Source organism: Gekko japonicus, unplaced genomic scaffold (genome assembly GCF_001447785.1).
Source record: "Gekko japonicus isolate JY-2015 unplaced genomic scaffold, Gekko_japonicus_V1.1 scaffold2552, whole genome shotgun sequence".
In the NCBI taxonomy this organism is placed as follows: domain Eukaryota; kingdom Metazoa; phylum Chordata; class Lepidosauria; order Squamata; family Gekkonidae; genus Gekko; species Gekko japonicus.
In genome coordinates, this window is record NW_015164734.1 from 190,624 (window position 1) to 217,931 (window position 27,308).

The window sequence follows — 27,308 nt, forward strand, 5'->3', positions numbered from 1 at the left end:
CCTCATGGGGCTCGGCAGTGGAGCTGCAAGGCCGGTGGCAGCCGGGACCGTTGGGGGCGGGGTGTGTGGCCTTATGACACACTTCCGGTGATGTCAGGGGGTGTGGCATATGCTAATGAGTTATGCTAATGAGTTCCCCTAGCTCTTTTTCTATGAAACGACCCCTGACATTCAGTATGTCCATTTAATTCTCAAAACACTTGTCCATACTGGCTGTGGTACTAGAAAACGTGGAAGATGAACCTTATGCAGAGCAACGTGTGCAAATATGCATGCCATTCTAGACACAGAACCATTGGGGAGTCATACACCCAGGTGTCCATTCCTTTTGGCTAAATGAGTTTCTGGTCTTTCCAGTGTTTAGAACTCTAACTGGCGTATAAACTATGAATGCTGGCCCTTCCCAATGCAAACTCCATTTGGGTTTAGTATGCTTAAAGTATTTGTGTCTGCGCTGTTGCATACCTGTTGGTTAAAATGTCATGAAATGCTTCTTTTCTGTCCAGGGCAGCTTCCCCTCTCTCTACCCCATCTCTACCACCTAGAGCAGCCTTCATTTGTAGGGTAAAAGTAGGCTCAGAGGATAAGTGCATCATCCCTCTCTCTTAAGCCCATGTTGTAGAGATCTGGCTGCACATCACAATCAAAATCTGCAGATGTGCAGCTCCGGTTTCTGGGTTCAGACAAGAGTAAGTGTGCTCACTTTCTCTGAGAACACGCAATCTCTATAGAAGCTGGCATCCGAGAACCAGTGCAGGCTGGTAGAGCTCTGGATTGTTTAACCTGGAGACATCTGTTTTTGGGGGGAATTGGTGCCCTTGAGCCTCAATTACCTAATCAGTGAAATGGGTGTAATAGCTCAATCTCCCTTTTACACATACCTGATCTGCCATAGTTGCTGGTGCTTCCACAGGACAGTCCCAAGTACTTCCTGCTAACGTAATAAAAAGGTCTGCCAATGTCGATTGACTTTGCTATGTGTTTCTACAACCTGCAAGTGACAGATTTCCCAGTGGGCTTAGGCAAATTTTGCACAAGAGAAAAACATCTAGCCTCGAGAGTGTATGTTTCATACACTCCAGCAGTAGAAAAGAGCAAGAGTCCGGTAGAACCTTAAAGGCAAACAAACTTTGTGGCAGGGTAGGAGCTGTGGTGGCTCAAGTGGTTAAGACGCTGAACTGCAGGCTGTGGAAGGTCGGTAGTTCAGCAGTTTGAGACCCGAGTGTGTGGCGTGACGGAGTGAGCTCCCGTCTCTAGTTCCAGCTCCTGCCAACCTAGCAGTTCGAAAGCAAGAAATTGCAAGTAGATAAATAGGTACCACTTCAGTGGGAAGGTAACAGCGTTCCATGCGCCTTGGTGTTTAGTCATGCTGGCCACATGACCACGGAAACGTCTTCGGTCAGCGCTGGCTCTTCGGCTTTGAAACGGAGATGAGCACCGCAACCCTAGAGTCGGATTCGACTGGCTTTCGAGCAAGGGAACCCTTTACCTTTAGGCGTTTTCATGAGTCACTGCTCACTCACTTCTTGAATGAGCTTTCATGAGTCACTTGCCACAAACTTTGTTCGTCTTTAAGGTGCTCCTTGCTCTTTGCTGCCGGCTACAGACAGACTAACACGGCTACCCATCTTGATCTACGGCATTCCAGCAGGACTTCAGTCTCTTAGGACTGTGGTCAGGACGGGCCCCCAAAAGGCATGGCAACTTTTTTAAAAATGTCAGAGTGAAGTTAGAGGAGAGGGGCTCTTAAACTGGAATGCTTGTTTGTGTCACTGCAGGGGGAACCAGTGAAAGTAATCCCACGTTTACCCCCGTGGTCAGGAAACAGCTCCGCAAAACCAGGCTTGAGCTCCTTCACAGAGAATACGAGGTAAGAGGGCGTGTTGGGTTTTGATAGTGAGATATTGAAAAAATGGTATTTAGCAGAGATAATATAGCACAGCAGAGCCTGAGTAAAATAATTCAGACTGAGAGTCCATGTGTGATTAAAATATAAAGTTTTTACTAAATTCTAGCATGGGGAAGGTTTACTGGGATGAAAATAACAACAGAGCTAAATCGGCTACATCCTTACACTACAAAGACAAAACTAGAAGAGAGCAATTATGGCTACTCTTACTTCTTCTTGAGAACAGCGAAGAAAGACGGGAAGAGGAGCCATAAAATGCTAAAACACTTTGACACTTTCGTCCCAATCAAACTCCTAGATCAGGGAGAAAATTCCCGGGCTTCTTACATCTAAAGAACATTGGTTACATGAGAAACATGTGACTTCCTGTGAGTAACAGAAACAAACATTTAACCCCAGATATACTGAGTGTTTTCAACTTGTAGTACCCAACAGGACGCAAGGGCAGTGTCAGCGCTGTGATATGTGACATCGATTTCCCTGTAGTCTGTTCTTCCGCTCCTTTGCTCTTTGATTGTAGCAGTTACGGGCCAAAGAACACCAGTGAACGTTCAGAGTTCCACTCTCTGGACAGAGTGAGGGAAGCAGCCAACAGCTTAGCCTCAGTCCATGATCTGTAATATATGGGTGATAACATCAGTTTTACCCTGCGGGGTGTCTGCAAGGGTCACTGAGAGGGCATTAGCATCACATTTCTCTCCCCCCCCCCAATCTAATGCATCACTATTACAGCGGCTATTGGGCAGAGGTGACAGAGTGCCTGATGGATATCTAAGAAAGCTTTTCCATTTAGTCCCATTGCTACTTGCCGAAATTTATTTCAAATCCTGGTGACAGTCTGGATCTGGGAGCACACACACACACACACACTGCTTTTTGTGGTGGTACTCAGTTCTGGGGGGCTCTCCCAAATCCTGACAAGGGAATTAGTGGGAAACAGTGCAGCCTTATATATGAGTCCCTGCACTTTTTTTCTTTACAAACAAGCTCTGTGTATGTGTGTGTGTGTGTGATTTCTGTGTGTATATTCCGTTTAATAATCTAATCTCAGAAACTTCATTTACCGGAAGCATGTTATTCCTTTCTTTCTTTCTTTCTTGCCAAACAATGCCCAGTTTGTAAACTTGATGACCAAAATAGTCTTTGTGCCCTGCCCCGGATAGTCCAGGCAAGCATGATCTCGTCAGATCTCTAAGCAGGGTGGACTCTGGAGAGTACTTATTTATTTATTTATTAGATTTACACCCCTCCCTGCCGAAGCAGGCTCAGGGCGGCTTCCATAAAAGTGTTAAAGCACTTTAAAGACACGTAAAAGCTAAAGAGCAATGCGTACGTATATTCCTACGCGACGGCAGTCATAATCCAACGTTTTCGTAACAGAAGTCAGTTAGTACAGGTTTAGATGATGCAGATAATCCCAGGGAGGCTCCAAGTTATCAGGATGTTAAGTGTGGTCAAACGCCTGGTGGAAGAGCTCCGTCTTGCAGGCCCTGCACAATTGAAGTAGGTCCCGCAGGGCCTGGTGTCCTCAGGGAGCTCGTTTCACCAGTGCGGCGCTGCCACAGAAAGGCTCTAGCCCTGGTGGTGGACAGTCTGGCCTCTTTAGGGCCAGGGAGCAGTAGGAGGTTTTGTGTCCCTTGAACGCAGTGCTCTCTGGGGGACATGTGGGGAAAGGCGGTCCCTCAGGTATGCTGGCCCCTGACCATAAAGGGTTTTATAGGTAAGCTTCAGCACCTTGAAGTGAATTTGGTATGCTATAGGCAGCCAGTGCAAAGCTTTCCGCGCAGGCTGGATGTGTTCTTGTGGAGAGAGACCCAACAACAGCCTGGCTGCCACATTCTGCACCAGCTGCGGCTTCCGAATTTGGGACAAGGGCAGCCCCATGTAGAGAGCATTACAGTAGTCTAATCTCAAGGTGACCTTTGTGTGGGTTACTGTTGTCAAGTCACTACGTTCGAGGAAGGGAACCAACTGCCTAATCAGCCAAAGATGGTAAAAGGCTGACTTGGCAGATGCTGCTACCTGGGCCTCCATCGTTAAAGAGGCATCCAAGAGCTCTCCCGAGCTCCTAACCTCCAGCGCTGGCACCAAAGGTGCCCCATCGAAAGTCGGGAGTGAGATCCCTAACCCCAGATCGCCATGACTGAGGCACAGAACCTCTGTCTTCATTGGATTCAGTTTCAACCCACTCAGCCTAAGCCATCCAGCCACAGCTTGTAACGCCAGGTCCAGATCTTCTGGCCCAGAGTCTGACTGGCTGCCCAACAACAGAAACAGCTGGGTGTCATCAGCGTACTGGTGACTTGGATGGAAGACCTCCTTAAAATGCCAGCAGTCGGGAGGTGGGGGCAGGTGTTGGAATTGCAAGTTGCTTACACTTCGGTCATTACAGAGTTAAATGTTGTTTGTTAGGAAACGGATGTTACGTTACATAGGCGGGAAAGGTTTGTGGGAGTTGTTTATCCTAATGAAGTGACCTGTAACCTTTGTATCGGTCAACTAACATCTTGTTTGTAGAAATGCTTTGATCTAGCATTAATGTATTCACAAGTTTATGGCCCTTTGTGTGAACCAAAGAGATAGTTCTCTTCTAGAAGCCAAGACAGAAAGATGTAGCTGTTAGCATATATCACTGAGAGTAACTGCAAGTATGTAACTTTTTATTTTATTTCTTTTTTATCCAAAGTACCATACCCATGTTTTATTTTGTTTTTATAGTAAAGATATTTTTCTTTTACTAAGTGTGGCTCTTGTGTTTGCAATACGACCATCGACCCTGAATCAAAGAATCCCAACAGCAAGCTTTATTCAGCCACCTCTCTAAATATCCTCCAGGACCCCAGTAGGGTTCAGTCACCAGAGGTCGCCATGACTTCCAGGGGCACACACACATACGCACATATTTTAAAAATACCAAAAAAAGTCTTTGTATGACAAGGTCTGGCTTTCAACTCTTGATTGGGCTGGACGCAGCTGCCAAGGCCCCTTTTTTTGGACATGGGATGCTGGTCTAGATGTGCCCTAGATCTGATCCAGTATAGTAGTTCTTAGATTCAGAAATGTCCAAGTCTTGACAAAGTCCTTTGATAGCTCAAAGCCTGATTATGTACCTTGCTCTGTATTCCAGTCCATTGAAACTATGAGAAATAAGCACCGGTTGCTCAAGTTTTTTAACTGGCAATGCTTTCTTCTGTGTCTTCCCTTCCCATATGACTGGTCTTGGCTTTGCCACACTCCAAAGGATGAGATAGAATCTCTGCAGAAAGAGCTGGAGGAACTGACCATCAAAAACCTGAGCTTGGAGTCCCAGCTGAAATCTGTTTTGCATCCTGCCACGCCGGACATGTCTGACAAAGATCAGGAGAGTCCTCTTCTCTCGGAGGATGGGAACAAAGCTGTCTCCGAGACTTTGGCGGCATTGACCCAGAAGCTTCAGGCTGCTAATGAGATGTACGAAAAAGCAAAAGACGACATGGAAAAGTTAGTGGAGGTAAGGAAAGTTTCCTAACCTAATTGGACAGCAGTTCAACTGTCCAATGCCATACAGAGTAGGTGAGCTGTGGGATCTTGGACTGGTTGTTGGACCGATCAAGAAGCAAAATAGAGTTGTGATGCTGCTCTGTTGAATGACTATGGATATATTTGACCACATTCAAATATTGAATGGTGGCCTCCCTCTTGAACTGCATCATCGGATCACATGATAACAACAGGAATGAGGGGCCCTCACTCCTGAGTGGCTTATGCCCCATCCAGCCATTCCATATAGCATATGGCCAGTCCTCTCCCAGTCTAAGCCTCACAGCCTAACTTAATCCTAATAGTCCTGTGCTGTGGCGCTTTCTCTGCTTTGTTCACACACACACAGACAAAAGCAGCCATTTCAGTGGCACAGGCCTAAAGCATGAAATTCAGTGCGTCCAAGTTGAGTAGGGGGAGTGGCATTCAGCTTTTAGAAATGCATTATGCCATGAAGGATCTTGTGTAAGTGGCTCATCAGATATTAAATCTGAACATCAAGGGTTGATGAAGCAGACAAAGTTTTAGTTGATTAATTGACAGGGCAGTGTTCAAGGAGGTTTGAGGAAACCTTATTTGCATGGTTGGGGGTACCCACTCTTTTTTAAAACTGCTTTTGCTTCTATCGTGTCAACAGATGACATTGCCTTTATAATGAGGAGTGGCTTTTGAAAGTTAAATTGTGTGTTTCTCTATACTTTGAGATCTTTAAAAAGGCACCTTTATTTGTAGTCTAGACCAGCAGGTAGGAGGAGGAGGAGGAAGGTGGTTGCTTGTGGGCTGAGTAAGAGCCCTGGACCAGCCCGATCCGGCCCACGGGCCATATTTTTAACATATTTTGGTTAAAAGGCCTCTTGACTGACCATACTTTTTAATTGGTTAAAGAGCCATAAGATAACTTATTAGTAACAGGTTGGAAGCACTCTAAATCGGTTATTGTTGTGAGCAAGTTACTTTTTCTTTAAGACTTGAAGGGGGGGGTATGTGTTAGTGGTCTTTATGCCATAGAAGAGGTTCCAGTTAGGTTCAAAAACAGAGTGAGGGATGCACAATTCATCCTGTCCCTAAGTGAAGAACCTTAGCGATCTCTGGCCCTCCCGGACAGGTGGAGAGCACACTCGAGAGCATGGCTTGCAGTTCTCGAAATTTCGTTCCTTGAAATTTCGTTCCTTAACTGGAAAGTAAGATACAGACTCTGTTTAGAGATACAGGCATCATGCCTATAAATCAAGATGCTGATTAACCACAGCAGCTGTAGAAGTGATGCCAAAGAGAAATGGCAAATGAGTTGTCATTGTGGATTTAGCGCGCTATTGTGTGTTTCTTCTTTAAAAATAAGCTGGGTAATCATGTTCTGCTTGGAAGAGTAAGGAAGCTGCTCAACATTCATTTTGCTGATACCTGCACATTGTAATGTTAATGCATTTAAAGTATTTAGTCATGTGGAGGGGGGGTGGGAAACATGGAATTGCCATTAGTACATCCCCTTAATGACTGTTGGAATGAACTAACATGGCTCTGTTTATTTCCCTAGATAGGAGCCTTGCGGCGTATTTGGGGAATATAAATTAAAAATGTCTCTTCTCTATTCAGTTTTTGCAAGCCATTTCCCAGGGTAATTTTTAAGTGGTGTCCCTGCTGGGGTGGGGAGGGGGGGAGAGAAGGGGATCTGAGTGAACCGTGGCTGCTTTAAATATAGCCCCTTCCTTAAAAATCATGAAACAAATAGCTTACCTCTTTAAAAAATTATTCGTCACTTTGTTTGCTGTATGTATAATAAAGCTTTTTTTTAAAAAAAATTAATATAGGTAAACAAGAAACTGAGGTTTGAAAACAGTGGACTTGTGAGGGAGAACTTGCGGCTAAAGGCTGAGGTTGGAAGTCGATCGCCCCAGAAGTATGTAAATATTTTAAAATCTTCCATGCATTATTCATTGACCGCATTTTAACTGTTGGAGTACCAGATGTTGCCATGATGTCGACCGGCTGGTTGCAAGGCTTTTTGTCCAGATGAAAATTGGGAGGGGCTCCCCTTTGACCTTCTAGAAACACTTTGCGGGATTACGGGACCAGCATGGACAAAAAGCCTGCTGTGATTAAGAGCTGGAGGAAGGAGAATCTGGCAAGATTATGGGGGAGAGCTGTCAGGATCCAACCCTGTTGCTTTCGTGGCAGGGGGACTGTTACAGGAATCCTGAAAAATTCGACCACTTGTGTAGACATAGTTGTGAAATAGAAGCTGTCTGAATAAATGTGTGCCCGAGTGTTTGTGAAGATGAATTCTTAACACACAACAAAATCGCTAACAGCTTAATATCCCTATTCCTCCTACACCCTTTCGCCCACTCTCTTCTACTGACAAAGGGAACTTTGACTCTCGAAAGCTCTAATCCAAAATTCTTGTTGGTCTCTTAAGGTACTACTGGACTGAAACCTCGCTCCTCATTTACTTGATATCTATATATACTAATCAATACAGAATTATCACCCAGAGCTACCTTTATCTAACAAACATGTTTTCAGGTCACATTGAATTTTCCTAAATTTTATTGTTTTGTGTGCAACATGTGACCCCCACCAAGTCAATTCCGAGTCATCCACCATGTATGGTGGCCCAACCAGGGGCTACCTGGGGCACTTGGACTGATTCCTTCTGAGACCCCTCCTCACATGATCCAGAGCTTCCCCAAATATATGTAAATACATCACGTGACATGCCCAGCTCCATAGGACCCCAGAGTGACTTTGGGGCTGGAATTTTGTCCTCCACCGCCACAGTGGTCCAATGGTCCTGGGCCCAGCTGGTGCATGGGAAATCTTCCTGGGTTTGGAAAACCTAGAGTTATGTCAGATTCCTGGCAGGCTGCCATATATAGCTGATAGTCTGCCTTTGAATCAGTAGGTCTCAGGTATGGTAACCCTAGAAAAATGCTTTATACTAAGGCTTGCATGAGTCATCATTTCCACACTCCGTAGCTCTACGGGGGGACCATCCTTTTCACTGGTAAAAACACATGCTGGTTTTTTTGCTGTAAGAGCCCCAGATATCAATGAGAGCGTAACATAGTCCCAGCACTCTAAAGTCTGACTTCAGATCCCAGGACAATACTCATTCACTATCCAAAAAGTTGGTTAAAATAGAGCATGCCCATAGAATGAGGTCTAAATTCACCCCTTTCCCCATTTGTTGTTTTGTAGATGGATAGAACTCCAGAATGAGGTCTAAATTCACCCCTTTCCCTATTTGTTGTTTTGTAGACGGATGGAACTCCTAGTTCAAGGTCCAAGAAATCCTTAATGTTAAATTTTGATGAATCGAATGCAAGTAAAAGCCTTGTTCTGACTAGGGGAGGGAGGTAATTGTCACTTCTTATATTGTGGACCTTATTCCCCCATCCCCCATGTCAGCCTGAAATGTTTACATGAATTGGATAACCTTGTGCTAACACTGATTCCCTCTTTTAGAGGTTTCTATGCCTTATCCTGTTTTCCTTCTTAGTCTGTTAAGATTAAGGTCCATTTCATGCATTATGGTGTTTATGTGAGAGCTATGGCCTGCCTTGTGCCGGTGCTGGCTCCAATAAAATATCAACAGTGTAACTGCATGAATAGGGTTCAATAGTATGATTGGTTCCCATTCAGATGCCTCCTGGAACTTCGGGGGTGTGGAGTTGAAATGAGAAGATGTTGTGTAATTTAGCTCCACCAATGTGGTTGCTTCCACCCTTCCAAAATGGTGAGTGGGAATTCCATACCAATAGGATAGCATGGTGAATGAATTCAGTGCTTCTCAGTCAACGTACAGACCGCCATTTTGATGTAAAATATGTCCTTTACAAAGTCAAGGTTGATGAATTGATTAAAGCTTTGTTTGATTAAGCAGTGGTGCAATATCCAGGGGGGCTGAGTGAATCTTATTTGTGTGACTGAGGGCTCTTTTTGTAGCAGGAACTCCTTTGCATATTAGGCCACACACCCCTAATGTAGCCAATCCTCCAAGAGCTTACAGAGCTCTTCTTCAAGGTTGATGAATTGATTAAAGCTTTGGTTGATTAAGCAGTGGGGCAATATCCAGGGGGGTTGAGTGAATCTTATTTGTGTGGCCGAGAGCTGGCTTCAGCCCTACATGCTTTGGTCATTGGAAAGCAGGAGATTTCTTAGTTTCCTTTGAAATGTAAAGAAAGAGCTGATTTTTGTCGGTGGTGTCGTATTCTGCACTCCTCTCTCCAAGGAAACAATGCATTCCAAAAGGGTCTCTCTCTCTCCCACTTTCCTGACTGCCCAGAGAAGGGGTTCTGTTTCCTTCTTTTAGTATTCCGCATCCAAGGAGACTCAGATGTATGCATTCTGAAGAACGTGCAAATTCAGTCACGAGAGGCGTTGAGCTTGCTACAATCCATGAAGTCGATCTTCACTTGTAAAAGGGGCTGGGGAAGGGGGGGGTGAATACCTATTAGAGATGTCATGGTGTTAAAATGGCTGGGGGTTGGGCAACGTTTCTGTGAGAGCAGAAACATTAGGTGAAGCGAGGGATTCCCCTGTGCCCCTGTCTGTCATCATTTGTTGATTTTTGGCACTAGTTGGGACATACAGTTGACACCTTCACCCTGCCCTCTGGGGAAGGTCAAGCTTCAGGGGGAAATTGCACACACGGAAGAAGGCAAGGGGATGCGTGTTGGAGTGTATTCTTAATACTAGAGGCTGGGAATGGCCCATCGGCAGGTGGAAGTCACAGTGCCTCCGCTGGAGGAATTCCCCGAGGCTCCTGGCAAATCCTTGACAGCAAACTGAGCAAGATGGAGCATTTGATGGTTGTTGAAGGCGGCGCTCATCTTCCTTTGCTTCTGTTATGTTCTAAATGACAGAGGGTGAAATGGAGAGCTGGCTGATGTGTGCGTTAGAGCAAAGGGTGTCGAACTTATTCGTTACAAGGGCCAAATCGCACATAAATGTCACTTTGTCGGGCCAGGCCATGTGTGCCATAAATTGTAATGCCAGGTACCAGACATATAAACTGTACAAAGGACAGCAGCTGATAAGCCTCGAGTTGGCGTATCCTCACTGCAAGACCTCATGGGCTGGGAGGGGGTGCAAAGGAAAACCCATATGGGCAGACTGGAGATCCAGTGGTGCAGCACTGAGCAGACACTCTCACACCGCTTGACTGCTGCAGATGAGGTTGTTCCGGCATGCTGAAGCCACAATCGAGGTGGCTCCGCCTACTCCCCCCGAGCAGTCTCCTGTTCCCTGCCTTGCACTAGTTGTTCACGGGCCACGTAAGAGCCCTAGACAGTTCCTGTTCCGGCCCCCAGGACTTATGTTTGACACCCCGGGGTTAGAGGGCTGGACTAGGATCTGAGAAGCTTGCTGGGTGACCTTGGGCCAGTCACTCTAGGCCCAGCCTACCAGGGGGTGGTTATGAAGCTGAACTGTGTTATGGGCTGTTTTGGGTCCTTATTGTGGAGAAAAGCACGGCATAAACAAATTTTGAAAATTTAAATGAAACAAATAAGGAACCTTATAGAAAAGATCCTTAGGGTTTGTGTTATAATAATAAATATAAATATAAATTAATCTTGGGTGTCACTCAATGTTCCCTCTAAGCTGTGGAGTCTTGTGAGCAAGAATTCTACCTTGTGAGCTACTGGCATTAAAGTTGTGAGCAAGCAATTTGGCTACTGCATAAATTAGTTTGCTTTGGAGCCCTCCTTCCTGAGCTAAGACAAAAATCTGTGAGCCGGAGGCTAAAAAGCTGTGAGCTAACTCACACTAGATCAGCTTAGAGGGAACACTGGTGTCACTTGTACTTTCCCAGCTGCTACTAGGAGCTTTTCCGTCACCCACCAGCAGATTCAAGTATGTGGGCAACGGATTTCCCATAAGCAACCTGTTTCTCTTTCTGCTCAAATGCTGCCCATTGTTGAGAAGCAAACCTGTCCCAAATTGTCACCTCAGGTGCAAAAATGTTCCCTTTTCAGGCTTCCCCAGTGCTCAATGTGTATTAACTTTGTCCTATTCCCATACTGGCTATGGAGCTGCAGTGGCTCAAGTGGTTAAGACGCTGAACTGCAGGCTGTGGAAGGGTTGTGAGCAAGCAATTTGGCTACTGCATAAATTAGTTTGCTTTGGAGCCCTCCTTCCTGAGCTAAGACAAAAATCTGTGAGCCGGAGGCTAAAAAGCTGTGAGCTAACTCACACTAGATCAGCTTAGAGGGAACACTGGTGTCACTTGTACTTTCCCAGCTGCTACTAGGAGCTTTTCCGTCACCCACCAGCAGATTCAAGTATGTGGGCAACGGATTTCCCATAAGCAACCTGTTTCTCTTTCTGCTCAAATGCTGCCCATTGTTGAGAAGCAAACCTGTCCCAAATAGTCACCTCAAGTGCAAAAATGTTCCCTTTTCAGGCTTTCCCAGTGCTCAATGTGTATTAACTTTGTCCTGTTCCCATACTAGATGGGAAGCATAAAGAGTCTGGAGATACACCATGCAACCTGTCTCAAAGCTGATGTATGAAATGCCTCTTTTTCTGGACTCTTCTAGTAGTAGTAGTCTTGGACTACATGTAGACTAAATTTTAGGTCTCTAGGGTGTATGGATGTGCGTTAGGTTGGTTATCCTTGTTAGTGAATTGGTCTGAGGTCTGATGGATGAAATGGGTAGAACAGAAAAGTGTACTAGAAGTCCATGGGAGCTCAATCAAAACATTGCTCTTCTCTGTCTGTTGCATTTTTGAAGTTGTTGATGGAGTTTCAAGGAAAGAGGCCACCGTGCAAGAAAAATGGGGTTCGGGGGGAAAGGGGTGTTCTTTCTTCATGGTTGCAACCCTATGAGAGCTGAGTGAAACTTATCCATCAGAGAGGGAACATAATCGCAAGGTTCCAAATGAGTCCCTTTTTTTTAAAGCCTCTAAAGGATGGCGACAATTACTGAATTTCATATTGGCATTTTTATATTTGACAAGGTGACATTGTGGATGAAATGTATATTGTAAAAAGCTGCCGTGCTGTAAGAAAATGATTGAATGTAAATATTTCAAGATGTGGACTGCTGTTCAAATGTTATCATAAATCTCTACCATTGTTTTAGGGGATAATTCCTCATGCATATTTGAGTCAGAACGGATAGGTCCGGCCCCTCGAAGGGTAATCTTCCGTTTGTTATGGCCTTAGTGCTGCTAATGGTTTAATTTTCAGCCATTGCCATCTCTTTTTTTTAAGTCCTCTCGGCTCTCTTTACAATAGATATGGGATTTGTATTCTAACTAGAGTTTAATGGCCATACTTTACACTGTCTCATAGTGTGAGGTTCATCTCAAAAGTAGGGGCAGGGGCAATCCCATTGTGAGCAGAGCAAACACGTGTGGCGGGTTTGGCATGAGGCTCAGTAGACCTTGAGAAACTTGCCCTTGGGCCAAGAGGAAGGACCCAGTGGCGCATATGCAAATACGCCCAACCCTAGGGTTGGATCCAGCCACATTTTTTGCTCATTCTCACTCAATTTCCCTCCTTACAACTGCTCCTGTCTCCTATGGTTGGATACTCTTGTTTGTTCCTTGGCCAGTTTGGTGTAGTGGTTAAGTGCGCGGACTCTAATCTGGGAGAACCGGGTTTGATTCCCCACTCCTCCACTTGCACCTGGCTGGATGACCTTGGGCAAGCCGTAGCTCTGATAAGAGCTGTCCTTGAAAAAGAGCAGTTTCTGTCAAGAGCTCTCTCAGCCCCACCTACCTCACAGGGTGTCTGTTGTGGGGAGGGGAAGGGAAGGGAAAGGAGTTTGTAAGCCGCTCTGAGACACCTTTGGGTAGTGAAGGGCGGGGTATAAATCCAATCTCCTCTCCTCCTCCTCTTTATTGCTTTAATTCTGTTAACAATGGCTGCCTGCAACCCTTTCATTAGTGAAAGGTTACAGGTTCCCTAACAATCGTTTCAGAGGTTAGCCACATTGGTCTGCAGGAGAAGAGCTAGAATCAAGTCCAGTAGCACTTTGGAGATCAACAAGATTTGGGGAGGCGGGGTATGAGCTGTTGAGAGTCAGAGCTCCCTTCCCTATTACCTTCCCAGCATGGGGTAGTAGTTAAGAGTATTGGACCATAATCTGGGCGCGCCATAGTAGTCTGCCATTGAAGCTTCCTGGGTGTTCTAGGCCCAGTCATTCTCTCCCAAAGATGAGCCACTTCAAAGGATAAAATAGAGGAAGGGAGAACAAGGTTGTAAGCTGCTTTGGATCCCCACTAGTGAGAAAAGCTAGGTATCGGTACCTATATAACTAAATAACCCCCTTCTTTCCAGCTTTCCTAATAGCCCATATTGTAAGTTTCTCTCTTTTCTCAGTTCCTTTACCAGAAGAGTCGGACTCGATTTAGATAATTTTTTTTTAATTGTGCCTCAGTGTCTCTAACCTTTTTTTGTATTGGTTTCCTGCAGGTTTGGACGGTTCACTGTAGCAGCGCTTCAGTCCAAGCTCGACCAATGCGAGCGTGAAACCAACCGCCTTAAAAAAGCACTGGAAAGGAGCGACAAATACATAGAAGAGCTGGAGTCGCAGGTGTCACACCAGAAGAGGGAATGCGAGCCCATGAAAGAGGAAACTCCCAAAAGTGAACCTGCTGTTCCCATGGAGGAGAAAGAAAGTGGAAGCACGGCCAGCGAGAACGGCCTACTGAAAAGCCCGGAGCACTGCTCGGGTCAGAACTGTTTGTGCGCTGCTCACTGCCCTGATGACGATCAACCTGGTAGCGGCCTGTTGGGTAGCAGCAATGATGTCTGCTTAAATTCGGCCAGCCGGGGTTGTTCGGATGAGTCCGTTGCCCAGTGCTCGGCTGATAGGGATATTTTCGCTGGCTCCCAGGAGGGTCTGTTGGATATAGCTGGAGCCGATATGGAGACTTGTTCAGAGCAAACGTGGGATAAAATTGAGGACTGCGTGCCCTATAAAGACGAGCTTTACGAACTTCCTGATCCGTGTACGCCGTTATCTCTCAGTTGCCTCCAGTTGAACACTCCCAGCAGCAAGGACGACCCGCCTGCAAAAGAAGAGAGTCCAAGGAAGCCGTCTACTTTTCTAAGGAAACTGGACTTTGAGGATTTGGGGGATGCATCAGACGATGGTAACAAAGACTCTCCTGTGCACAGCGCTAGCAGTTGTGAGAGCAGCGACAACAAAGGGGCTTGTTTCACCTCTGACAAGCCAGTATTTTGGAACAGATGCCAGACACACTACGACGAGAACTTGGACTTTGAAAGTTCAGAGCCCTCCACGGCCACTAGCGATTCTGGCGAGTCTTCGGCAAAATCCAGCGAAAAAGCACACCACACGAACGTACCGAAAAAGCTTCATGCTGTCCGCTCCTCGGAAATGAACCGCACGAGGACATCCAGCGAGGCTTCCATGGATGCCGCTTACCTGGACAAAATCTCTGAGCTGGACTCCATGATGTCTGAATCAGACAACAGCAAAAGCCCTTACTATATTTCCAAGGCATCTTCAGACCTGGAGAACTCCTGCAAGGCAACCCAGTGTCCTGATCTTTTGAATAAGAAAGAGAAAACCATGAAGGAGAGGAATGAACAGAACTCTCTGAAATGTCCCCTGTCAGATGATCATTCAGCAGAGGGAAGCGAATGGAAATCTGCAACTTTTTCAATCCTTTCCCCCTCTGCATTGGACATAATGGAGCCTTTCCCACTGTTTGGAGGACGGACTTCAGAAACAAGTGAAATAAAACCTCAGAGTTTTTTATTCCAAAGAGAGCTTTCCCCCAGTTTTTTGTTCAACAACTCTGGAGGTTCCTTTGAAGAACAAAAGCTGGGGTCCTCTCTCTTTAAGGTGGCACCTGAGCTGCAGAACCTCCATAACCAGTTGCAGTCTCCTTGGTCCTCTTCCTTTGTACCTGACAGGAAAGCCAAAAGTCTTCATACGTCCACAAAAAGGAAAATTCAAAGTAGTGTGTCTAGTGCGAGTCCGTCAAAAACAACAAAGAACTGACTCTTTATTTCTCAGAGCAAAACAAAATTAAGGTTGAGTGCCAATATAAATGTTCTGAGAATGATTTTGTTTTCGCAAGTGATTCTTGTTTTCATTTGTAGATTTCCCCTATGATCTCAGCTTGTCCACTTCTTACATACTGAGTGATGGAGTTTGAATGTTCCCCCTTTCGAGTGCGAAGCTCTTCTGTTTACGAAACCTGGTCCGAACGTCTCTCTCTCCCTCTCTCTTTCGCGCTCTTGATCGATGTCTTCAGTTTAGATACCTAGGGATTGGTGTATTGTGGTTTGGTTTCCTTTTTAATGTTGGGTTGTATGAAGTCTTCAGTCTTTTTTGAGGAGCTGTGAAATGTCCCGTTGCTGAACGCGATGGATCTTCAACATGAGGTTTCTCGTTGACACAGCTCTTTATATGTGGCGAGAAGCCCGCCTGACGGCTTCCTAGTTGGGTTTTCTTTTCCTGTGCAAAAATGTGGTGGCAGCTCTTGCAGAGCCCTGCTTCTCTCTGAACGTGGCTTTCAGGATAAAATGTTTGCCTGCTCGTACCCGCATGACACCCTGTGTCTCTGCCGTATCGGTACCTTCAGTGTGTAGCTGTTAGAAGAGTGCTTTTTTCCCCTCCTGGCAAATTTTCAGTTGGGGGGGGAATGTCTTTTTGCTTAAGACTGAGAGCCCAGTTATTATTATTTTTAATCAAACACTGCTTTTAACTTTCAAAAAACAAAACAAAAAAAACACCCTGCTCTTGTATAAGACCGTGCTGTTTGTGCCTGTGCAGTTCATAAAAATGGGTTGGTATGCTAATGGCTTGTTTACTTGAATGTGCACTGAACATTTTACATGAATACTGTACTGTTTTACATTAATACTGCATGCTTTTTTCTATGTGGAATGAATAAAAAAATGTCACAAGCGCTGTAATCCTTGATGTTGCTTCAAATATTGAATTAGCACAGGAGGAAGGGGGGGGGGAGACTTCTGTAATTAGAAAGCCTGCTTGAATTTTCATTAAGCCGTTCCCTGTAATAGAAATGCTTACCACTGCTGTCAAAATGGGATAGCAACATCGAGTGTGTATCCTTTCTGTCCTCCAAGGAGCTTGGAGTAATGTTACCGCATTTTATCCCTGTAACAGCTCTGGAAGATAGAACAGGGGTGAGACGTACTTTCCCAGAAACGCCCAGTGACATCCAGGTTCCACATTCTAACATCCCAGCCCCACATCTTCCTGCTAATGTGTAGATGGAAGAAATTATGTTCATATATGAATAATTTGTAGAATTCCTGGCCAGTGAACAGCGTGAGAGCCACTAGCCTGGATGGCTTGAAAAGGGTTTTCGGATGATTCACAGAAGATAGGTCTATCAATGGCAACTGGCCATGGTAACTAAAGGGGATCTCCACATTCAGAAGCAGTAAGCCTCTGAATCCCAGAGCCAAGTGGCCCACATCAGGGGAAGGCCTCAACCTCTATGCCCTGTTGTTGGTCCTCCAGAGGAACTGATTGGCCACTGAGTGAGAGAGGTTTGAACTAAATGGACCACTGGTCCGATCCTTCTAGGGTTGCCAGGTGCTTACCTTCTGCCAGCAGGGGGCTCCATGCGTCTTCCTGGGATTTTCCTGCGATAACATCACCCGGAAGTGATGTCATCATGCCAGGCAGGACGTGCAGGGGACGCTCTAGCATTTGGCCAAACGTGCAGGGGACGCGCTAGCATTTGGCCAAAAACTCTAGCCAAACGCCAGAGCGTCCCCTGTGCAATGCGCCTGGCGCGATGACGTCACCTCTGGGTGGACGTCCTTGTGCCGGGCACGTTGGACAGGGCAAGGCTCTTCAGGGGTGGGGCTTCCCCTGCCGTGACGTGCGTCCTTGTGCCGGACGGGCACGTTGGGCAGGGCGAGGCTCTTCAGGGGTGGGGCTTCCCCTGCCGTCCAACTGGCCAGCAGTGGATTTGGGGCCCTGAAATTGGGGAAACCCCACCCCCTAGATCCAGCAGAGCTCTTCTTCCACTCTTCATGCAGTGTTATCACATTGTCTTTACCCGCCCTCTCCATCCCTTCACAGGCTAGAGCTTGCTAAGGGAAACGGCAGCACGGCAGCACCAACTCATTTCCTGCAATGTGCGATTTGGGGCTGAGCTCTGTAGCTGAATGCCTTCGGCCAGCTTTGCTTCCCACCCACCCACCAAAAAACAAAACTCTTGATTTCCTTGTGTTCCTTTGTCCATATTTGGCTCCTGGCCCTCCCTGGGGGGTCGTGGTCATCAGAGAGAAGGTTACATTTATATCCTGCCTTAATATCCCTTAAGCACGCCAGGTGTCCACCTTGAAAGAATTATAACTTAAATGTTAAAAACACAGCAGTGATTTTAATCTCTTTTTATTAGGGCCAACCCACTTGTCACTAGACCATTGGGCAAGCCTTTTGAGTTTTACAGATCTCTTCCTCCGGCTTGGATGCTTAGTCCTGGGAAAAGGAGGGGAGAAGACGGGGGGGGGGTTAAGTCAGCATTATAATCTTGAAATTGAGACTAGGAAATGTTGCAGACTTGACTAGGTTAGAAAGTGTGGGGATGCAAAACTGATTTCAAGATGCCCCAGAGGAAAGTAGAATAGAGAAGCAAAAGCCGGGGTGGAGGGTTGGGAGTAAGCAGTCTGAGAAATATACCGAAGCCTATTAATTCTTCCTCAGTAGTTACTGGAATATGTAGTTCCTTTGCAAGGCAGAAGAATAAATTGGTTGTCCTTAAAGGAAGCGAGGCACTGTTAAGTGATGCAGAAGCCAAACTGGGGAGCATTAGCTGATGCTGGAGGGTTTCTATGTATGTATTTTATATCCTGCTTTTCTCCACAGTGAGGACCTTATCTTGTTCCCCTCCATTTTGTCCTCACAACAGCCCTGCGAGGTAGGTTAGGCTGAGAGTTGGTGACTGACCCCAAGTTCACCCAGTGAGTTTCTATGGCAGACTGGGGATTTTAACCTGGGTGTCTAAGAATCTAATCTGACACGAATTTCTACACCGCATTCCCCTAATAAAGTGTATCACTGAAATCAGCAATACTAATAAGCACAAAAATCAGCCGCAGCAGTAAAAACAAAGATCCTTAGGCTCCTTGTCAAAACTTTGTTCATTCCAAAAGGGCTGTTGGGACCGTGTGAATTATGTATTCCCTGCACAGATCTTTATTTAATTAAATAAAGTTCTGTGCAGGAAATACACAATTCACATAGTTCCAAAAGCCCTTTGGAATGAACAAAGTTTTAACAAGAAGCCTAAAGTTTAATGCACAATTGGGTCTCAAGTGGCAGTGCCAAAGGCTGGGTACAGTAACAGGGAAGACCTTTTGTTGATTGGCTTTGTAAAGAGTAGGGGCAGAGCGATGTTAGGTGGTCATCTGATCATATAGTCATTTACATCCATTTTTCAAAATACAAATTTCATTCTCCCCTCTCTCTCTACATGTTTGGTCAGCTTCCCATCCTAAAGGCATCTGAGTTTTAAATTCGTTTTTAATTATTAAATGATTGCATTCATATTTGCCTGATCTGCAGAAGTTTCTGGGCTGTATGCCACCATGCAGCCTCATTCGATAGAACGGCGGCATTTCTGTGGAAGAGGAGGCAGCAATTTCTGCTGATTCCCCTGACACTGCAGACCCTCGCACACACCCAACTTTGACCCCTATGGTCTTCATGGAAGTCCACGGGGCCCCAGGAACAAATTTCAGGGGGCTGTAGGTGGGAATGAGTGGGAAAGTCCCATTCCAGAAAATCCACTGACAGCAGGGTACACATTGATGTCCCTAAACTGCCTTGGAACACATGACTGGACACATGAGCAGAGGTCATTTCGGGGGGGATCGAGTAAGTTGCTTCCTCAATGCCTCTCCCCAACCCTGCCTGCCTGGGGCCAGGGAGGGCCTTCGCGGGGCTTCTTTGCACTCCCGCCGGCTTTGCAGGTCCACCTCTGGGCCCCTCATGGGGCTCGGCAGTGGAGCTGCAAGGCCGGCGGCGGCGGCCGGGACCATTGGGGGCGAGGTGTGTGGCCTTATGACACACTTCCGGTGATGTCAGGGGCTGTGGCCTTATGACACACTTCTGGTGATGTCAGGGGGTGTGGCATATGCTAATGAGTTATGCTAATGAGTTCCCCTAGCTCTTTTTCTACGAAACGACCCCTGCACATGAGCTTGGTTTAAACAGAGTCAGGCCAGTGGTCTACTGAGGTCAGTATTGCCCCCTCTGAGAGCCAGGGTCTGGGGTAAAGGTCTGGCACATCACCTTCAACTTGATCCTTTTAACTAGAGGTGGGGGAGATTGAACCTGGGACTCCCTGGGTGGAAAACAGATGCTGTACCACTGAGCATCTTTGTTCCCCAGTAACCGTCTCTTTTTCAGTGTTCAGTCTCTGACAACAACAGCTATTTCTAGAGTAGGGAATGATCGGTTTTTGGCCTGCTGCTTTATAACTAGGGTTGCCTGTCAACTCGACAAGTACTAGCTAATCAATCTCTTTCCTGTTAATCCAAATTTACAGACTGAAGAGTTACATCCATGACCCACTGATCTGTCTACTGATCCATACAACTGAATGTCGTCGTAATTCCTGCCGAACTATGTGAGGCTTACATCTGAGTAGACATGCAGAGGGTGGCACCGTTGAGCGGTTAAAAATTATAATTGTACTTTCACTGTTTGTAATCAGTGATGCAGTGGGAAAACTCTTCCTTTACCTGGCTTTTAAACAGGTCAGACTGGATGCTTCTGAGCCTTGGTAATTCACTCATGAAGATATGGACTAGTTAGTAATTTCATTTAAATGGTGTGTGTTGGGGGGGTGTGTGTCCTAGCTGCTTTGTATAGGACCCACAGTTGTCTCATCTGGGCTGGAATTTGTGGAGATACGCATGAGGGATGGCATTTTACTGCAGTGAATCCCAGTTGTGGGAAATATATATTTCTTGACACAGAGTGCTTGGGTCTCAAAGAGCATTTCGCACTGATTGTATCTCGTTAATCCTCACAACTCCGTTAGATAGGTCAGGTATTATCCCCGTCTGGCAGACAAGGAGCTGAAGCTGAGAAATAGATCTTTAGAGTAAGTGGGATGCAAACTGAGGACTTCCTGATTGTCGATGAACTTCTGATCCATTGCATTGATCAAGCTTTTTTGGTAGTAATTTCTAGTAGTGCTTTTTTCACTTGAACCAATATTTTCGGAAGGATAAATTTTTGTATGTATTTACAGAGCAATCCTGAGAACACTCCCCGGGAGTATGCGCCCCTGAATAAACCCGAGTTGGATTCTGAGTAGACCTGTTTAGGATTGCTGTACGAGTTACAAAATTTCTGCACTGCTTTTTTGCAAAGTAGTTTTCCATTGAGCAGATAACAGCTGTAAAACAAAACCTGTATTGTCAGATTTGAAGAACGTTGTTGTAACCCCTACTATAAGTTAGAAAATGGAGGGGCCGTGGCTCACTGGGAGAACACTTGCTTTGCATACAGAAGATCACAGGTTCAGTCCTGGGTACCTCCAGTTAAAGATCCTCAAGTTAACAGACTTCTGGGGTGGACATTACCCTGCCTGAGAAGCTGGAGATGTGATACCAGGTGGAGTAGATTGCTGCACTAAAGGGAAGCATGCTCCGATTTGGAGGCAGTTTCTTGTGTTCTGTTGCAGAGATCCAATTAAAAGTGGGAACCAAGATTGTTTTCTAGCTCACTGTGGGCACTATAAAACAAAAGTCCAGCAGCATCTTAAAGACTAACAACATTTATTTCAACATGAGCTGTTGTGAGTCACGGCTCATTTTTTTCAGATGTGCCTGGAAATCAAACTGAGAGTCCTTCTTTATGGGGCAAGTTACAGGAGGGGAGGAGTTAAGGCAGAGGGTTGATTCTGTCATGAATCTTTCAAGTGTAGATTCACTAAGTGAAACAAAGAGCTGTGAATCCCATCACAGTACCATTCTCAGTGGAAATGTCTTATTTACACAAGTGGGTAGTAAATGTACTTTTGTGGACAAACATGAACTTAACTGCTCAGGTGCTCAGAGTTACAGGGATGGGAACCGAAGCATTGACATCTACTCTTTAAAGTCACGTCTCTCCCTTCCATGCTTCATGTGTGTTTGCTTCGTGTGCAACTCACGCTGTGTATTCATTTACCTGTTTAATAACGTGAGGTTTGCACACAAACCAGTGTGTTATCAAAACAGCTGTTCCAGACGCAGGTTATCAGGACTAGCTAACAAGCCCTAAGTTCTTGCTCTTGGATAAAAATTGTCACGCCCAATTTTGAATCTCAGCATATAACTCCAAACTGGCACAATTGCCCATTTGTTGAGAGTGGCTGTCATGGTTTGTTTGACACCTAAGCTATAGGTTTGTCTTGGAAGCTGTACAGCTGGTGCCGTCACTATCCGCAGTTCTTCCAGAGTTAAGATGCAACCAGTGTTTTGGCTCAGCTCCTACTCTTCATTCCCTTCTGTCATTCAGAAGAGGAAAACAGCAGGAAAGGGGGCCATTCCATGTTTCAGGTTCCAGAGGGAAAGCACAACAATGGGTTGGATCCAGCAAGCTTTTTACAGAATTCATTTTCCCTTTCTTTCTTGACCAGTTTTGCTGGGGGGGGGGGTTATAGTACATTCATGGAGCTTCCAAGGTATTAGAAGCAGGGGTCGTTTTGTAGAAAAAGAGCTAGAGGAACTCATTAGCATAACTCATTAGCATATGCCACACCCCCTGACATCACCGGAAGTGTGTCATAAGGCCACACCCCCTGACATCACCGGAAGTGTGTCATAAGGCCACACACCCCGCCCCCAACGGTCCCGGTCGGCGGGAGTGCAAGGAAGCCCCGCGAAGGCAGGCAGGGGTGGAGAGAAGCAGGGAGGAACAACTTACCCTCCCTCTTCTCCTGCCTCCTCCTGGCTGAATGAGGGCCGGAAGCGGGGCGGCCGGAAGCAGGGGGCAGGGTTTCGTCATGTGCCCCGCCCCCCAGTACCTCACCCAGGGGAACTGCGATCCCCCCCCCGAAATGACCTTTGATTAGAAGTATTCAGAAACAAAATAATACAAGTTGGAGGCCTGCAAGGAATCAGGCAGAAGGTTGGGAATTTCTCCCTGCCCACAGTCCCAGACGGTTGAAATCCAGGGCCGCTTGACCACCTTTCAATTAAACTGGTCCTGATTTTCAATAGAGGCCCATAGCAATGCAGTTGTCCCATAGCTCCTTACAGCTGAGACTTGAGCCCTGAAACTGAGCTGTTCAAAGCAGGGAAGGGAACTTGATATCTCCTGTTCCCTATTCGGGGCACTTCTCTGACCCTGTTTTCACTCTCCATCCTTCAAGCTCTTAGAAGCTCATCCCCCTTGGCAGCTTAAACAGTCTTTTGGGGAGTGAGGGTGGATGACATTAATTACATTTTAGGAAGTGTGTGTTTTTTTCTTGTCCTAATTAATTTTCCCGCCTGGACTGTTTTACTATCAAAATAATTGGAGCCTTGGAAGTTGGACAGGTGGGGGGAAAGAAAAACAGGGGTAGCAGGATGTCTGCCCCACAACGCACATCCCCATCCTTGAATCTAATTTTTCCTCCTTTCCCAGGTAGTGTAAGAGGCTCAGCCAGGCCAATCTCTCCCCCCACCCTGCCCCACAATCTTCTTCGCCTTTTTCTGCATTCCTGGGGAATCCCCCCCCCTGCACAAGAATATAGAAATCCCAGTCTTGCCCTTTTCACTGCCTACACAATAAGCATTTGTTCATGAAGTTTCCTATTAAAGAGGACAAGTTTAAGGGCCCATGTAATAGCGTGGGGGGTGGGTGTCATGGTATTGAAAACTTTCTCTGGCGTACTGTAAACTCCCCTGAGGGCTTAAGATGGCCTATTTCCCTCTGGTATTTGCGCTTTAACTGACTCTCAGTTGTTTGTGATGTGCTGAGGTCAATGAGCATGCTCAGTTGTGTTGCAAAAGGGATCCTTCTTTTGGTTAATTTGTCAAAAGATATTTCTGTATATCCAGGAAGCCTCCAAGGTACTTAAGAAACCACTCGCTTAACTGTGGGATGCCTGTGAACTTTTTGTTTTCATGATCAGTGTGACCCACCCAGTACGTCTAATTCTCAACATGGCCAACTTGGTGGTAACTTCAATTCAGAGACTGGAACTATGTACAGACTGAGAAAGTACCAGGTTTGCAGAAAAATCTGGAATTAAAAAAAATAAAATACATGGGAGGGTTTAAAAAAAACCCAAAATAATAGAAGTAGCACCTGTAGCTTTAAGATACAAATGCGTTCAGAGACTGGAACTATGAACAGACTTACAGACTGAGAAAGCACCAGGTTTGCAGAAAAATCTGGAATTTAAAAAAATAAAATACATGGGAGGGTTTTAAAAAAACCCAAAATAATAGAAGTAGCACCTGTAGCTTTAAGATACAAATGCCCTCTGTGGCTGTTGGTAGGTAACAGTATTTCAAGGGGAAGCCCTGGTTTCTGTGAGTAAAAAGCAGGGGAAGGGTAGAACCTTTCCCAGGGTAATTTTGGCCTTTGAGGGAAGACTCATCATTGGGTCCAGGCCTCACAGCAACCACGACTTGATATCATGCCACCTGCTTGACTCACCCATGTCCAGCTGCTTGCTGCTGTTCAATAACAAAAAACAAAATACACCGTGGAGAGCACAAATTACTGCACATGAGAGAACATGAAAACTAATTAAATAAATGCCCTGCAAGCTGCGGTGGCTCAAGTGGTTAAGACGCTGAACTGCAGGCTGTGGAAGGTCAGTAGTTCAGCAGTTCGAGACCCGGGTGCCGCATGATGGAAGTGAGCTCCCATCTCTAGTTCCAGCTCCTGCCAACCTAGCAGTTCGAAAGCAAGAAATTGCAAGTAGATAAATAGGTACCACTTCAGTGGGAAAGTAACAGTGTTCCGTGCGCCTTGGTGTTTAGTCATGCTGGCCACATGACCACGGAAACGTCTTCGGACAGCACTGGCTCTTCGGCTTTGAAATGGAGATGAGCACCGCAAACCTAGAGTTGGATTCGAATGGCTTTCGAGCAAGGGAACCTTTACCTTTACCTTTAAATGCTGCCTGTACTATAGAAGGAGAAAAATAGTAGCTTGTATCTGGCCAGCTTTTGTTCAGTCTCCCCTAATTCTCCTCCTCAATACAGACCTCACCCTACATAGCTTTTGTCCGTCCATGCTAGTCCCATAGCCTTTTTAGGAGGTCTGAGGAGAACCCTCCTTTCTTTTTCACCAGCAAAAATACTAACTGGATCCAACCCAATGCTGGACAGTTTCCTCCCCATATTGCAGACTGAGGAGAGGGAGAGGCTGTGTGAGTTGATGCCCACATTGGGAATGGGTGTTGGGTGAGTTTGGTTTAAGATCACCCTACACTGTAGTCCAGTGTTGTCCACGTGTTGCAGGTGGGATCAGATGTGGTGGCGGACCAATGGAAGAAGAGGAGGAAGAGATTTTATACCCCACTTTTCTCTACCTGAAGGAGCCTTGAAATTCTCCAGATTAGAGTCCACCACTCTTAACCACTGCATCATGCTGCTAAGTACCATGCAACAACTTAAAATGTAATTATTAATGTCCCCATGCTCTAGGTTGGGTGAAATGGTGTTTTATGACACTTTATGACACGTCTGTAAAGGTAACCATGTTTGGTGTTTCTACATTCCAGAGTGGTGAGTCGTTCCAATAGGAACCCTGCTCGGGTTTGGTTTTCTTTGGATGAGAGATCTGGGAGATCTGAGCCACTGGGTAGGGCGGGATATAAATCCCAAAATAATAATTAAAAAATATGTTCAACTTATTTAAAACCATGAGGTGACAGGTCTATTCCCAGAGAGACGCTGCCTCTCCAAGGTGCTCCATTTTCCAAGAAAGTAACAGCTCTGTCTAGCCCTGTTCACATGTTTTGGGTTTTTTTGTACCAAAATTTTTTATTCAGGATATAAACATTCATAGTCAACATTAAATTTTCTACATTTGTCCCCGTTATACCCTACCCACCTCCCTTTTCCCCTCCTTAATATACGGCTTCCCACAGTGCTTCGACCTCCTGCACATTTCTTTTCTAATTTTTAATACATCAATTTTCTTTTTGTAGTTCACTAGGTAACTTTTATTTCACTATAGTAATTAATTTTTTAATCACATATTAACTGTGGACACACATACAACCTGCCTATACATGTGTACTTCTGTTTGTAAGAAATGGCCAATGTCCATTGACTTTATGAATAAAACAGAGACCAGGAAAAATATGGGGTTTCAATCACATGTTGTGCTGTTACACGCATTGAATGTAACATGATAACTCAACACGTGTAAAGAACAATCGAGTGTATGCTGTACACGATGATTTGTGCATCTACTGTAACTTGTGAACAGGTGGTCTACCTCTCTCCTTCTCTTCCAAAACTGTAAATGGTCTACCTCTCTCCTTCTCTTCCAAAACTGTAAATGGCGGTGGTCTTCATACGCTCATTCACATATTTGCCCCTCCTATCAATGGGTAGGTTCGCTTTCTCCAAGCAATAATGAGACCATTTCCTGACGACTACTTTCTAACCTTGAATCTAGCCTATTGTCAACTCACTGTATTTATATATAGCCAATCACACCATCTGAAAGAAGAAGACGCTATGCTGTTGCATCCATGCTTGAGAGGAGATGGCTGGCATTTAATAGGGCCTCAGTTAACTACTCTCAGCATTCCACAGTTAAGAAGGGTACATCTGCCCATCAATCTCTGATGTTGATATATTTATTTCCTTCACTATGTTTTCCTCTGGAATTAAACCCAAATAAATGCTGACCATATAACCTAAGCTTGTTACTCCTGTGTGGTCCTTGCATCTGTCAAAACATCTTCATTACGCTGGATGCTAATTTGCTGCTCACCCTCTAGCTATATGTATGGACTAGTAACTTCTGTTTCAGTGTATCTGAAGAAGTGTGCGTGCGCACAAAAGCTTATATTTTGAATAAAACTTTATTGGTCTTGAAGGTGCCACGGGACTTGAACTTTATTCTTCTGCTTCAGTCCAGCATGGCTGCCCCACCTGGATCTAGCTACACTGTATATGAGTTTGCCCTTGCCCTTGGAAACTCCAGCTGGTACAGAATGCCACAACTTAAGAAGGCAATACATCTATGGAACCGTCTCTCCCCATATGTGCCCCAAAGAGCCTTGCACTCTTCTGAGCAGCGCTGCTTGGTAGTTCCCGGCCCAAAGGACATCCGCCTAGCCCTGGCCCTTGCCTGGTGGAACATGCTCCCAGTTGAGATCAGGGCCCTGCAGGATTTATTACAATTCCGCAGGGCCTGCAAAACGGAGCTGTTCCGCCGGGCTTTTGGATGAGGTGGCAGATGTCCATAGGACTAGACACTGGCCTTCCCTCCTTAATCTGCTCAAGAGCCAGGTTGGCGTAGTGGCTAGGAGCACAGACTCGAATCTGGGAGAACCAGGTTTGTTTCCCCACTTCTCCACATGCAGCTGCTGGTGTGACCTTGGGTCAGTCACAAGTTCTTTCAGAGCTGTTCTAACGAGAGCAGTTCTCGAGAGAGAGCTCTCTCAGCCCCACCTACCTCACAGGGTGTCTGTTGTGGGGAAGGGAAAGGAGATTGTGAACTGCTTTCAAACTGAGTGAAGGGCGGGGTATAAATCCAATCTCCTCCTCCTCCTCTTCTTCATCTGTCTCAATGGTGGTGTTGCCTAAACCAACTGGGAGCCAGAGAAATATGCTCTCCCTGGTATTGTCGCTGCAGGCATTACATTTAGATATCACTAAACTACCATCAGGTATTAGCTTAAGTGCTGAAATATTTAGTTGAATGAACTGAGTGATGTTTCTATGAATTTT

General features: G+C 45.7%; 1 protein-coding gene across 1 annotated transcript in view; it reads left to right on the forward strand.

Annotated features, from left to right (window-relative positions):
- RNF219 (ring finger protein 219) overlaps positions 1 to 15,645 on the forward strand; it is a 30,112-nt gene extending 14,467 nt beyond the window's left edge. Inside the window, exons 3-6 of the mRNA XM_015409619.1 lie at positions 1,779 to 1,870; positions 5,151 to 5,399; positions 7,237 to 7,325; positions 13,854 to 15,645. Of these exons, the coding sequence (XP_015265105.1) occupies positions 1,779 to 1,870; positions 5,151 to 5,399; positions 7,237 to 7,325; positions 13,854 to 15,414 (1,991 nt within the window). The 3' untranslated portion in view covers positions 15,415 to 15,645. The remainder of the gene's footprint in view (positions 1 to 1,778; positions 1,871 to 5,150; positions 5,400 to 7,236; positions 7,326 to 13,853) is intronic.
- Positions 15,646 to 27,308: the final 11,663 nt, after the last annotated feature.